The sequence below is a fragment of the Bufo gargarizans genome, chromosome 5 (genome assembly GCF_014858855.1).
Source record: "Bufo gargarizans isolate SCDJY-AF-19 chromosome 5, ASM1485885v1, whole genome shotgun sequence".
Taxonomy (NCBI): domain Eukaryota; kingdom Metazoa; phylum Chordata; class Amphibia; order Anura; family Bufonidae; genus Bufo; species Bufo gargarizans.
Window position 1 is genome coordinate 450,223,661 of NC_058084.1, and position 13,109 is coordinate 450,236,769.

At 45.3% G+C, this 13,109-nt stretch overlaps 1 protein-coding gene across 2 annotated transcripts in view; it reads left to right on the forward strand.

The window, feature by feature from the left end:
* The window catches only part of ST8SIA6 (ST8 alpha-N-acetyl-neuraminide alpha-2,8-sialyltransferase 6), a 126,067-nt gene that overhangs the window by 94,448 nt on the left and 18,510 nt on the right, over positions 1–13,109 (forward strand). For both annotated transcript variants that reach the window (XM_044294882.1, XM_044294883.1), the window contains one exon: positions 5,559–5,671. In XM_044294882.1, coding sequence (XP_044150817.1) covers positions 5,559–5,671 — 113 coding nt within the window. The remainder of the gene's footprint in view (positions 1–5,558; positions 5,672–13,109) is intronic.

Genomic DNA, 13,109 nt, shown 5'->3' on the forward strand with positions numbered 1-13,109 from the left:
CGCACCTAGGTTTTTGAGGAGGAAAATAAGAAAAAAATATTTTGAACCAAAAGGTGTGCTTTTGGTGGGTTTTGAACTATTGGTGGTCTGTGGATGACGCACTGTTATGGGGGGATCTGTGGATGACCCACTGTTATGGGGGGATCTGTGGATGACCCGCTGTTATGGGGGGATCTGTGGATGACGCACTGTTATGGGGGATCTGTGGATTACACTGATGGGGGATCTGTGGATTACACTGATGGGGGATCTGTGGATTACACTGATGGGGGATCTGTGGATTATACTGATGGGGGATCTGTGGATTATACTGATGGGGGATCTCCCCATAAGTGTCATCTACAGATCCCCCATCAGATGCATCAGTGTGGAGGGAGGAGGCGGAGACACTCATGGCAGGGCCTGGTGCAGTGATTCTACTCTAATACACCGGGCCCCGCAGCTGTTAAGTACATTCAATCCGATCCATATCTTAATGTATACCGCACTGTTCTGTACTTACTGTAGTACCGTATGTATAGCATTAAGACGGCGCAGAAGCTCCCTTGGTCATGCGCCGCCTGCTGCAGCTCCCTCCTCATGCGCCGCCTGCCCGTCTGCCTGCTTATCTCACTTTATGAATGAACAGGCAGGGAGCTGCCGGTCTGTGCCGTCTTAATGCTATACATACGGTACTACAGCAAGTACAGAACAGTGCGGTATGCATTAAGATATGGATCGGATTGAATGTACTTAACAGTTGCGGGGCCCGGTGTTTTAGAGTAGAGTCACTGCACCGGGCCCCACTATGAGTGTCTCCGCCTCCTCCCTCCACACTGATACTTCGCAGCATAGCGGCCAGGGAAGTATCCGCTTTATAAGACGCACAGCCATTTCCCCCCCACACACTTTTTTTGGGGGGGGGGGGGGGGAGTGCGTCTTATAAAGCAAAAAATACCGTAATAGCTTTGTTTTCTCCTTGTCGCTCTCTGTAACTCTCCCCCTCATTGCTCTGTAGAGGGCTGACACCTTCAGATTTATACTTTTTACCATTTATATAATTGAAGAACATTTTAGGGATAGTTTTGCTCTCTTTGGCAATTAATCTCTCGGTCTCTAGTTTGGCCGCTTTTATTTGTTTTTTACATATTTAATTTTTTTTCCTTATAGTTTTTCAGTGCTTCCGTGCTACCTTCCTGTTTTAGTGATTTAAATGCTTTCTTTTTGTCATTTATTGCTTTCTTTACAGTTCTATTTATCCACATTGGTTTCTTGTTGTTCCTTAACCTTTTATTCCCATAAGGTATGTACCTCTCACAATTAGATTTTAGGATGCTTTTAAAAATATCCCATTTTGTGGCAGTATTTTTTTTTTTGAGGACTATGTCCCAGTTAGTTAGGCCTATGGCCTCTCTTAGATGGCTAAAGTTTGCTTTTTTGAAGTTTTGTTATTTTTGTTCCTCCCTGTAGAAACGCTCGTTTTAAGGATAATTGGAAGGTTATTCCTTTATGGTCACTATTTCCCAGGTGTCCCCCGACCTGCACATCTGTTGTTCTGTCAGGCCTATTGGTTAATACTAAGTCCAGTATGGCCTTCCCTCTAGTCGGGTCCTGAACCAGTTGGGGAAGGTAATTGTCTTTGGTTATTGCCAAGAACCTTTCCTTTATGAAATGTACAGTTTTCAGTTTCCCAGTCTATATCTGGGTCGTTGAAGTCCCCCATAATAACCACCTCATTATGATTTGCCGCCTCGTCTATTTAGTTTAGTAGTAGATTTTCTATGAACTCTGGTATATTAAGTGGTTTATAATAAACTCCTATTAGGAATTTATTATTTTTTTTGCCTCCGTGTATTTCTACCCACAGTGACTCCACATGTTCATGTCCCTCACTTATATCTTCTCGGACTGTGGTCTTTAGACAAGACTTTACATAAAGGCAGACCCCTCTCCGGTTTTGACGATCATTTCTAAACAGACTGTAACCTTGTACATTAACTGCCCAGTCATAGCTATCATCCAGCCATGTCTCAGTTATTCCCACTATGTCATAGCTATCATCCAGCCATGTCTCAGTTATTCCCACTATGTGATAGTTCTCCTCACACATCACTAATTCCAGTTCACCAGTTTTATTAGTCAGGCCTCTGGCATTAGTATACATACAATTAAGAGGTTTATGTATATTTTTCTACCCTACACCTTTCCTTCTGAACTGTTCTAGTCCTCCTTCCATTCCTCCCCCAGTCCCACTACATAGTGCAGATAGAGACCGGGGACAATCTTCCCCTCCTATAACGTAATTACCCTCCCCCAGTCCCTACTTTAAACACTCCTCCAACCTTCTAGCCATCTTTCCCCCAAACACAGCTGCCCCTTACCCATTGAGGTGCAGCCCATCACTACGATAGAGCCTGTAGCTGACAGAGAAGTCGTCCCAGTTCTCCAGGAACCCAAACCCATCCTTCCTACACCAGTTCTTGAGCCACTTGTTAACCTCCCTAATCTCCTGCTGCATTTCTTGTGTGGCTCGTGCAAAACTCTACCCCTCCCCCTTTCCATGGACCCTTGCCATCTACGTGACCCCTCTTAGTGGAGAGTGATACACGCTCATTTGTATACTGTGTATGCCTTTTAACGCTTCCTTATCAAGAATGGGTTCAGGGGATGCTCAGTGAGTCCAGTTGCACCCACCTACACTGTTTAACCCCCTTTCCACAAAATGCAAGAAACTGACAGCTGGACTGTTTCACTAACAGGAATATTAGACTGGTGGGAGTCCGACCTCTGGGACCACTACCGATCATGAGAACAGGGGCCCATACAATGTGCTCAGCTTTTTCCGGCAGTCCCATAGAGATTATTGGAGGAGTAGTACGCATGCTCGACCTGCCGCTTTATTCATTTTGGGCGGTCTCCAGCGGTTGGACCCCCAGCCAATTCAATAGGTGGATAGACGATAACTTGCTGGAACCAGAATACCCCATTAACTTTCTCTGCTCGGCGATCAGTGTTGATCAGACCAGAGTGACGTAGGTCCATCTTTGTATATGGAGCAGGTAGCATCTGAAGTCCAGGTCTTCAGAGCATGGCTGAGCACCAATCTTTTTAAAATTTTCCTTTTCTTTTGCTTACATGTGAAGCCATGGGCTGAAAGGCCAGGCGTGTCAAGTAGAGTTGCACTTGTGGCTAATTTATCAAAAATTGTTTTGGAGGCCATGCCGTCACCAGCACCAGGCAAACCTGGGGGGCAACTGGGGTTAGGAAGAAGTATTGCAATATGGATGAAAATGCTTAATACTTCAGGTAGTCGGGGACCCAATGTGACAATGTCACCCAGTGGCCCACATACACCTGGGGGGAGGGCCCACAGGGTCCCTATGCAACTGTTCAGCCTTAAAATATCATGTCTGCCCCAGTCCAGCTTTCTTTATTGTACCTGTATTCATAGTGTGAGGAGCTTCAGCAGCTCCTCTTTAATTAAAGATGTGGAATTAGTGCGTTACGACTGATAACTAGTGGGCACTTTTGAATTTTTACTGGTAATAAAGTTAATTGTGTGGAACTGATGATGTTGGCACCGTGCCTCTAATCACTTTTTGTGTTGAACAGCACTAAAGTTAGCACACCGTGTCAGCAGCACTATAGCATCTCATCGCCAACATACAGTGGTAGCCAACACCCCCAAATTAAAAATAAGGACAAATTTTGCCACTTTCTTTTAAACTGCCATGCACCTACAACGTTTGGGCACCACGTGGCACGTTACAATAGATGGTAGCAAACTCCACAAACAATGCCTAGAAAGGGCATGCTGTGGAAGTGATATCTCTACGCCTCCGATAGGTGCAAGAAAGGTTCAGCAAGAGCCATCATCCATCCTGAACACAGTGTCAGGCAGCTGCTGCCAAGGCCAATAGGATAGTAGTTGCATCAAAAGGGGCATAGATGCCCGTGATGAGAACATAGTCCTACCACTTTACAAATCTCTGGTCAGACCACACATGGAGGACTGTGTACAGTTCTGGGCTCCTGTGAACAAGGCAGACATAGCAGAGCTGGAGAGGGTTCAGAGGAGGGCAACTAAAATAATAACTGGAATGGGGGGACTACAGGACCCAGAAAAATTATCAAAATTAGAGTTATTCACTTTAGAAAAAAGACGACTGAGGGGAGATCTAAAAAACTATGTAAAAATAGATTAGGGGTCAGTACAGAGATCACTCCCATCATCTATTTATCCTCCGGAAAGAAGGTTTGTACACAAACATAGAAGAGGATTCTTTACGGTAAGAGCAGTGAGACTATGGAACTCTCTGCCTGAGGAGGTGGTGATGGTGAATTCACTAAAAGAGTTCAAGAGGGGCCTGGATGGCATTTCTGGAGTGTAATAATATTACAGGCTATAGTAATTAGATTTCTGGAGAGGTTGTTGATCCAGGGAGTTATTCTGATTGTCTGATTGGAGTCAAGAAGGAATTTGGCATCTACCGGAGAGTTTTTTTTGCCTTCCTCTAGAAACATACAAACTATGTTACTATTTTACTGAAACTGTTCTCCTGTTCCTGCCAAGTGCAAGAGAAACCATCAAGCTGTGCTCCACTTCTAGGGACTGTAACCATTACGTGTACGTACCACTGTAAGTGACAATAACTGTTAAGAGTACTGTGCTTCTACACAATAAAATAAAACATTACTGTTTGCATCCAAAAAGGGTCATCGACATTCCATCGGGGCATAGTATGTGTTTTTAGTTTCTGGCACAGGTGGAATTACTAGTTGAATAGAGTTCTAATACAGTCGTCTCATGAAGGACTCCACTGACAGGTGCTTACCCATTTCTCAACATGCACACCAGCATCCCAACATAATTTATGCCCGAAAAATGCAGTAGATTACAGAGCTCAGCTGGTTCAGCTTCTGACACACAGACAGTCCAGAGATTCTTCAATTGGACATCTTAATAAATTGTGTTGCATCTTTCTCCCACACTCTTCTGATAACCTAGGAAATGTCAGTCTTAATACATTTCCCCTACTGTTTTAAAGAAGGACCTATGGCCTGAAACAGGCTGTCTATGATCTATCCCAGGCATGCTCAACCTGCGGCCCTCCAGCTGTTGCAAAACTACAACTCCCAGCATTCTCGGACAGCCTACAGCTATCAACCTACAGCAGGGCATTGTGGGAGTTGTAATTTTACAACAGCTGGAGGGTCGCAGGTTGAGCATCCCTGATCTTTCCCATACGTACAGATTCCACTTTGGAAAAATAAAATACAGTATCTCAAAGAAAAATTGCATTGACCTACTACTAAGCAATTTGGTAGCTCTTCTCACCCATGCTAGACACAACTGCGAAGGTGGCCATGCCTTTTAAATATATGGCAGGGCCTGGAAGCTCTTTTATCAGCTTGTTTTACTATATTTTTCGCTGTATTGTATTGGGTTACATATTGTTGCATTCCGTAAAAAGGCATTCCTCTGCTTTTGCTCGTGCCACCAATTGCTTGGCCTGAATTGGACAGAAAATGACCAGAAAACACCTGTTAATGACATTTTGTGCTTTGTATTATTACAGTCACAACCCTTTGAAGGAATCCCCTTCAAGCAATGTGCTGTAGTTGGAAATGGCGGAATATTAACTAATAGCAGCTGCGGTGCTGAAATCGACCAGTCAGATTTTGTCTTTAGGTAAGAAAAAAATTATTACTTTGGGTTTCAATTCAAACCAATATCAATATATAGAATTTGTAGTTCTCTGAGGAGGGGGAAGCCCTATTGAGATGGTCAGGCAGTATGCAAAAAGTAAAAAAAATTATAATCTCACTTGTCATAAGTGCTCCAAGTCCAGTGCTGAGCTCCTTTCTCTTCCGCTTTCAGTCCTCACTGGACCAGACGTGCCAATCAGTGACCTCAGCAGTATAGTGTACAGGCATGATATGTGACTGCTACCACTCCTGAAGCCATTAATTGGCTACCACCGGTGGTGTGTATATAGATGGCATATCACACTTACTGGTCCATCGTGACCGGATGCAGCGGAGAAAGGAGCTTGGCTCTGGACCTAAAGCACTTGTGACAGATTAACATTTTTTTTTTTCACCCTGCCAGGCCATCCAAACAGGGGTTCCCAATCTCAAGACAACCCCTTTAAAATGATATTCACATCTTAAGAACATACAACATAGCCACAAAATATGCCATTAATGATTGATAGGAGCAGCTTCTGCCTCTTGGACCCTCATCGATTAAGAGAATAGAAGTCCGCTGGCCGCCATTGTATGATTTCTTAGCACAGCCTTCTCCGTAGAGAGGTGGACGCTTGTTACTGGTCTGTCCAGTAGAAGTTCTCACAATGACAGCCCTTCTCTGACATCACTTCCTGCTCTGCAGCTATTGGCTGAGGCTGCACTTCACAGACTTCCTGCTCTGCTGCCGCCTCCATGCACTTTCCACATAATACTGGTAAGACTTCATGCAGACGGCTGTGTTCATATTTTGGTCTACAAACAATGGACCCACAAGATATGGATACCTTCTGTGTGCATTCCATATCTTTCTCACTACCATCTATAGAAGGGACTATTCTCGTTCGCAATGTGGACCTTATAGGATGTGTTCTATAATTTATGGAACGTCCATATAGGTCAGTGTGCTATCTGCAAACAATGAGGATAGCACACAGCTGAAAATACGGTCGTGTGCATGAGGACTTATACTGAAAGACCCCAGCTTCATTTCAGGTAAGTATTTTCTTTTAAAAAAAAATCACAGAAATAAGGTAATAATGCACTTAATAAAGTAGATGCAAGCATTATATATGGACAAAGTCCTCACTCTGATATGATAAAATCTGAGAGACTTATATATTTTGATCAAAACACATCTGTGCCCGCCTACCAAGCGCCAAGGTGGTCTCAGGTCAGGCGGACATCCGCACATTTATTTATCATACGGTGCAGGATGTTTTTATCTTAGTTTGTTCTGTGATTTTTTTTTGTTTATTAAGTATTTTTTTCTCTGGTTCAAATGTACAAGTAAGCATCTAAAATATTTTTAACAGTATACAGGGAGTGCAGAATTATTAGGCAAATGAGTATTTTGACCACATCATCCTCTTTATGCATGTTGTCTTACTCCAAGCTGTGTAGGCTCGAAAGCCTACTACCAATTAAGCATATTAGGTGATGTGCATCTCTGTAATGAGAAGGGGTGTGGTCTAATGACATCAACACCCTATATCAGGTGTGCATAATTATTAGGCAACTTCCTTTCCTTTGGCAAAATGGGTCAAAAGAAGGACTTGACAGGCTCAGAAAAGTCAAAAATAGTGAGATATCTTGCAGAGGGATGCAGCACTCTTAAAATTGCAAAGCTTCTGAAGCGTGATCATCGAACAATCAAGCGTTTCATTCAAAATAGTCAACAGGGTCGCAAGAAGCGTGTGGAAAAACCAAGGCGCAAAATAACTGCCCATGAACTGAGAAAAGTCAAGCGTGCAGCTGCCAAGATGCCACTTGCCACCAGTTTGGCCATATTTCAGAGCTGCAACATCACTGGAGTGCCCAAAAGCACAAGGTGTGCAACACTCAGAGACATGGCCAAGGTAAGAAAGGCTGAAAGACGACCACCACTGAACAAGACACACAAGCTGAAACGTCAAGACTGGGCCAAGAAATATCTCAAGACTGATTTTTATAAGGTTTTATGGACTGATGAAATGAGAGTGAGTCTTCATGGGCCAGATGGATGGGCCCGTGGCTGGATTGGTAAAGGGCAGAGAGCTCCAGTCCGACTCAGACGCCAGCAAGGTGGAGGTCAGAGTACTGGTTTGGGCTGGTATCATCAAAGATGAGCTTGTGGGGCCTTTTCGGGTTGAGGATGGAGTCAAGCTCAACTCCCAGTCCTACTGCCAGTTTCTGGAAGACACCTTCTTCAAGCAGTGGTACAGGAAGAAGTCTGCATCCTTCAAGAAAAACATGATTTTCATGCAGGACAATGCTCCATCACACGCGTCCAAGTACTCCACAGCGTGGCTGGCAAGAAAGGGTATAAAAGAAGAAAATCGAATGACATGGCCTCCTTGTTCACCTGATCTGAACCCCATTGAGAACCTGTGGTCCATCATCAAATGTGAGATTTACAAGGAGGGAAAACAGTACACCTCTCTGAACAGTGTCTGGGAGGCTGTGGTTGCTGCTGCTGCACGCAATGTTGATGGTGAACAGATCAAAACACTGACAGAATCCATTGATGGCAGGCTTTTGAGTGTCCGTTGCAAAGAAAGGTGGCTATATTGGTCACTGATTTGTTTTTGTTTTGTTTGTTTTGAATGTCAGAAATGTATATTTGTGAATGTTGAGATGTTATATTGGTTTCACTGGTAAAAATAAATAATTGAAATGGGTATATATTTGTTTTTTGTTAAGTTGCCTAATAATTATGCACAGTAATAGTCACCTGCACACACAGATATCCCCCTAAAAACTACTTCCAAAAATATTCAGCTTTGATATTAATGAGTTTTTTGGGTTCATTGAGAACATGGTGGTTGTTCAATAATAAAATTAATCCTCAAAAATACAACTTGCCTAATCATTCTGCACTCCCTGTATTGTACATCATGCATTCAGAGGGTGGCAGAACACGAAGTCTGTGAGGTACAGCCTCAGCCAATAGCTGAAAAGTAGGAAGTGATGTCAGAGAAGGGGTGTCATTTTGTCATCTTCTCCTGTAGAACCCAGTAACGTGCAGCAGGTTGCTTATTTACTGTGGTGTTGAGGACCTATAGTCATAGCGATGAAAACTTGCATTTGGGTAAAAAAAAGTTCTTCATTGGAAAAAAAAAAAAAAAAAAAATGGAAATTGGTAAAATGACATCTACCTAAATTTGATTTAAGGATAATGTCACGAATCAGCGGGTGTGAACCCACTGTGCCACATGTCCTACCTCCTCTAAGGGCGTTGCCTAAGTAAACCCTTCCATTTTCACAGTACCCCAGATGGTGGGGATAGACTTTCCCGAGGGGAACACCAGGTCGCTACCTCTTGAGGAGGATAGGCACACGAGGCAGCTGGTCCAGGAAGACCAGGAGGTACCTGAGAAAGGTACCAGAGGTACAGGCATTGTCAGCAGGCTGAGTCGTTACCAGGAGCAATAGGTCACGGCAGGCGGCAATAGGTCAGGGCAGGCGGCACGGGTACAGGTCAAGCAATTCGGATCGGCAACAGGAGAGTCAAGGCAGGCAGGGATCAAACGGGTAGCAGAATCTAGGAACACAATTAGGAGTCAGGAACACAAGCGAATATCAGGAACCTTAGCAGGACACAAGTACCTTGACACTGAGGCATCTGGGAAGGGGTCTAAGCCACTTATATATGTGCAGGAGGGCTAGGATTGGTTGGCAAGGTCATATGATCCAACCCATGAAACATAGGAAGTGACGCTCACCGGCCCTTAAGGAAATGCTGCAGGAAACAAGCAGCAAGCATGCTGTGGCCAGGGCTGAAAGGAAACACTGGCAGCAGATCACCGCTCGACGTGGCGCCCGGGACCATGGTGGTAAGCAGGGGAACAGTGGCGCACAGCAGCCGCTGTTACAGTAACCCCCCCTTCCAAGCCCCCTGTTCTTAAGTCCACGACAAGACAGAAACCTTTTTATCAAGTTCCTAGCATGAATTTTCTCTTCTGGTTCCTAAAACCTCTCCTCAGGACCAAAGCTCTTCCAGTCCACAAGATAGTAGGTCTTCTTGCCACGCTTCTTTATGTCCAGAATTTCTTTGACCTCAAATATCTTGTCAGAATCTTCATATACCTGAGTTGGAGTAGAAGGATTTGTCGAGAAGCGATTAAGAACTACGGGTTTTAGTAAGGACATGTGGAAGGCATTAGGAATACGCAGAGAGAGAGAGGCAGACGTAACTTATATGTCAATTCGTTGATCCTCCTCAGTACTTCAAAGGGTCCAAGGAACCTAGGAGCAAACTTTAAACTGGGAACCCTTTAACTGATGTTTTTAGAGGAGAGCAATACCTTATCTCCAAACGAGAACTGAGGCGGTTTTCTTCTTCTCTGGTCTGCATTCGTTTTCATGTGAGTCACCGCTTTGTTGATGCAGTCCTTGGTGTCACACCAAATCTTTAAAACATCCCTAAAAGAGGAATCCGCAGCTGGTACCCCAGAAGATGTAGGAACAGGGAGAGGAGTACGAGGGTGTTGTTCATAAACTACAAAGAATGGAGAGGATCCAGTAGACTCACTAGAGTGGTTGTTATAGGAGAATTCAGCCCAAGGCAGCAATTGTACCCAATTGTCGTGTTGGGCTGAAACAAAATGCTGGAGATAGTTCTCTAATATTTGATTGACCCACTCTGCTTGCCTGTTGGTCTGGGGATGATAACCGGAAGAGAAGTCCAGCTCAATTTTGAACAGCCTGGCAAAGAGCTCTCCAGAGCTTAGAGGTAAACTGGTCTCCGCGATCGAAAACAATATGCCAAGGTAGGCCATGCAAGCGGAATATGTGTCTCAAGAACAGTTTAGCAACTTCAGCAGCCGAAGGCAGTCCAGCCAAAGGAACGAAGTGCGCCACCTTGGCGAACCGGTCCACGACCACCCAGATAGCTGTACATTCGGCAGAAGAGGGCAGATCTGTAACAAAGTCCATGGCAATGTGTTGCCATGGGGCTTCAGGAACAGGTAACAACAGCCCAGGTGGTTTGGTCCTGGAGACTTTATTCTGAGCAAAGATGGTGCAGGCAGACACATAATCCCGCATATCCTTAGTCAGTGTGGGCCACCAGTAGTGGCGAGACAAATGTTCTGTAGTCTTGCGGATCCCTGGTTGTTCTCTCTTGGCAGATGGCACGAATGTCTTCCCGGAAGGGATGTCTTTTACCAGGACAGGAGCCACTGTGATCAAGCGAGCAGGATCTACAATGTACTGGGGCTCCTCCTGCTGGTCAGAGAAGTCAAATGACTGAGTCAGAGCATCGGCCTTGATGTTCTTCTCGGCCGGGTGAAAGTGAAGCTCAAAATCAAAACAGGAGAAGAAGAGTGCCCATCTGGCTTGGCGAGGGTTCAGACGCTAGGCTGTCTGCAGATATGTAAGGTTCTTGTAGTTGGTGAAGATTATCACTGGATGCTGGGCCCTCTCCAAAAGATAACGTCACTCCTCAAAGGCAAGTTTTATGGCCAGAAGCTCTCTGTCTCCTATACAGTAATTCCTGACGATAGAAATGAGCAAATCCAAGGAAGCGCTGTATAGCACGAAGACCCTGTGTGAGGGGGGGGGGGGGGAATTCCATTACTGCACCCTAATCTTTCAGGATCCATCTGCAACCCGGTTTACGAGATTATGTATCCGAGGTACGGTAGATTTTTCAAAGATGCATTTCTCGAGTTTGGCATTAAGTCAATTCTCTCTTAACCGCTGTAAAACCAAACGTACATGTTTCCAGTGAGTGGTCAAATCTGGAGAATAGATCAGTATATCGTCCAGGTACACTATCACGCAGTCATAGAGCAGGTCTCAGAAGATATTGTTTACCAACTTCTGGAATACTGCGGGAGCATTGCACAGACTGAAGGGCATGACGAGATACTCGTAGTGTCCATCACTAGTGTTGAAAGCAGTCTTCCACTCATCGCCCTTTCCGAATGTGGATAAGGTTGTATGCGCCACACAGCTCAAATTTTGTGAAGACCGTAGCTCCCTGGATCCTGTCAAAGAGTTCAGAGATTAGCGGAAGAGGGTATTGATTCTTGACTGTGACCTTATTCAGACCTCGATAGTCGATACAGGGCCGTAAGGATTCTTTTTTTTTTTGCACAAAGAAGAACCCGGCTACGGCTGGTGAAGTAGATTTCCAAATAAACCCCTCTCGAGATTCTCCTTGATGTACGGTAATCAGACATTGCTTAGGCCTCAGGATGTGAGAGTGGGTAGACTCGACCACTGAGGAGTAGTGGCACCAGGCAGAAGGTCAATCGGACAATCATAAGGACGATGAGGAGGCAGGGTCTCGGCCTCTTTCTTACTGAAGACATCCGCAAAACTGGCATACTGCTACGGAAGTCCAGGCAGATCTCCAGGTACAGTAGGCATGGAAGCAGGTCTGACCTCTGATAAGCAGGTGGACTGGCAGGATGATCCCCAACGCAGAATCTGACCGGAGTGCCAGTCCAGAACTGGAGTGTGCTGACGCAGCCAGGGAAGACCAAGGATAATCGGATTCACAGACGCTGGCAGTACATAGGAGATCATCTCTGAATGCAGAACCCCAATTTTCAACTTATGGGGCATAGTAACAGAAAGCACCGGTTCGGGAAGTGGCAGTCCATTTACGGAAGCCACTGATAGAGGCCTTTCTAGACGGATCGTAGGAAGCCGGAACTGATAGACCAGACATTGGCGTTTCCCGGCTTCTGTGGACAATTATTCACAAAGTGGGCCTTGCCTCCACAATACAGACACAGGTTCTCTGCTTTGCGGCTTAAATGTTCCTGGTCAGACAATCGAAGGCGCTCTTTGCATGGGCTCTTCAGATGGGATGGACACTAGAGGAAGAATCAGCCTCAGCAAGTATGGAGCCAACGGGGAGGTCTTCTGGTGCCTGCAACCTCCCTAGAACATTCCTTGAAGCGCATATCTATCCTTGTGGCCAAGGTGATCAGGGCATTCAGAGTAGACGGACTGGTCGTGACCAGCTAATTCATCCTTAATCCAGTCAGAAAGACCCTCCCAGAACACTGCCAGTTGAGCCTCATTGTTCCATGCAAGTTCGGCAGCCAGGGTACGAAACTGGATGGCGTACTAACCCACAAACGAGGAACCCTGTCGTAGACGCAGCAGAGCTGATGCAGCGGAGGTGCGGCCGGGCTCTTCAAAGACTAGCCGGAAGGTAGCCAGGAAAGACTGCAGATTAGTGGTCTCTGGACGTCCATGTTCTCAAATAGGATTTGCCCAAGCAAGGGCTTCATCAGACAGCAGGACACAATTAAGTCAATCTTGGACCGCTCAGTGGGAAACTTCTGCCCATGCAACTCAAAGTGGATCAGACACTGGTTCATGAATCCACAACAGGTTTTTGGGTCTCCACCATAGTGTGATGGCAGAGGGAGTTGCACACC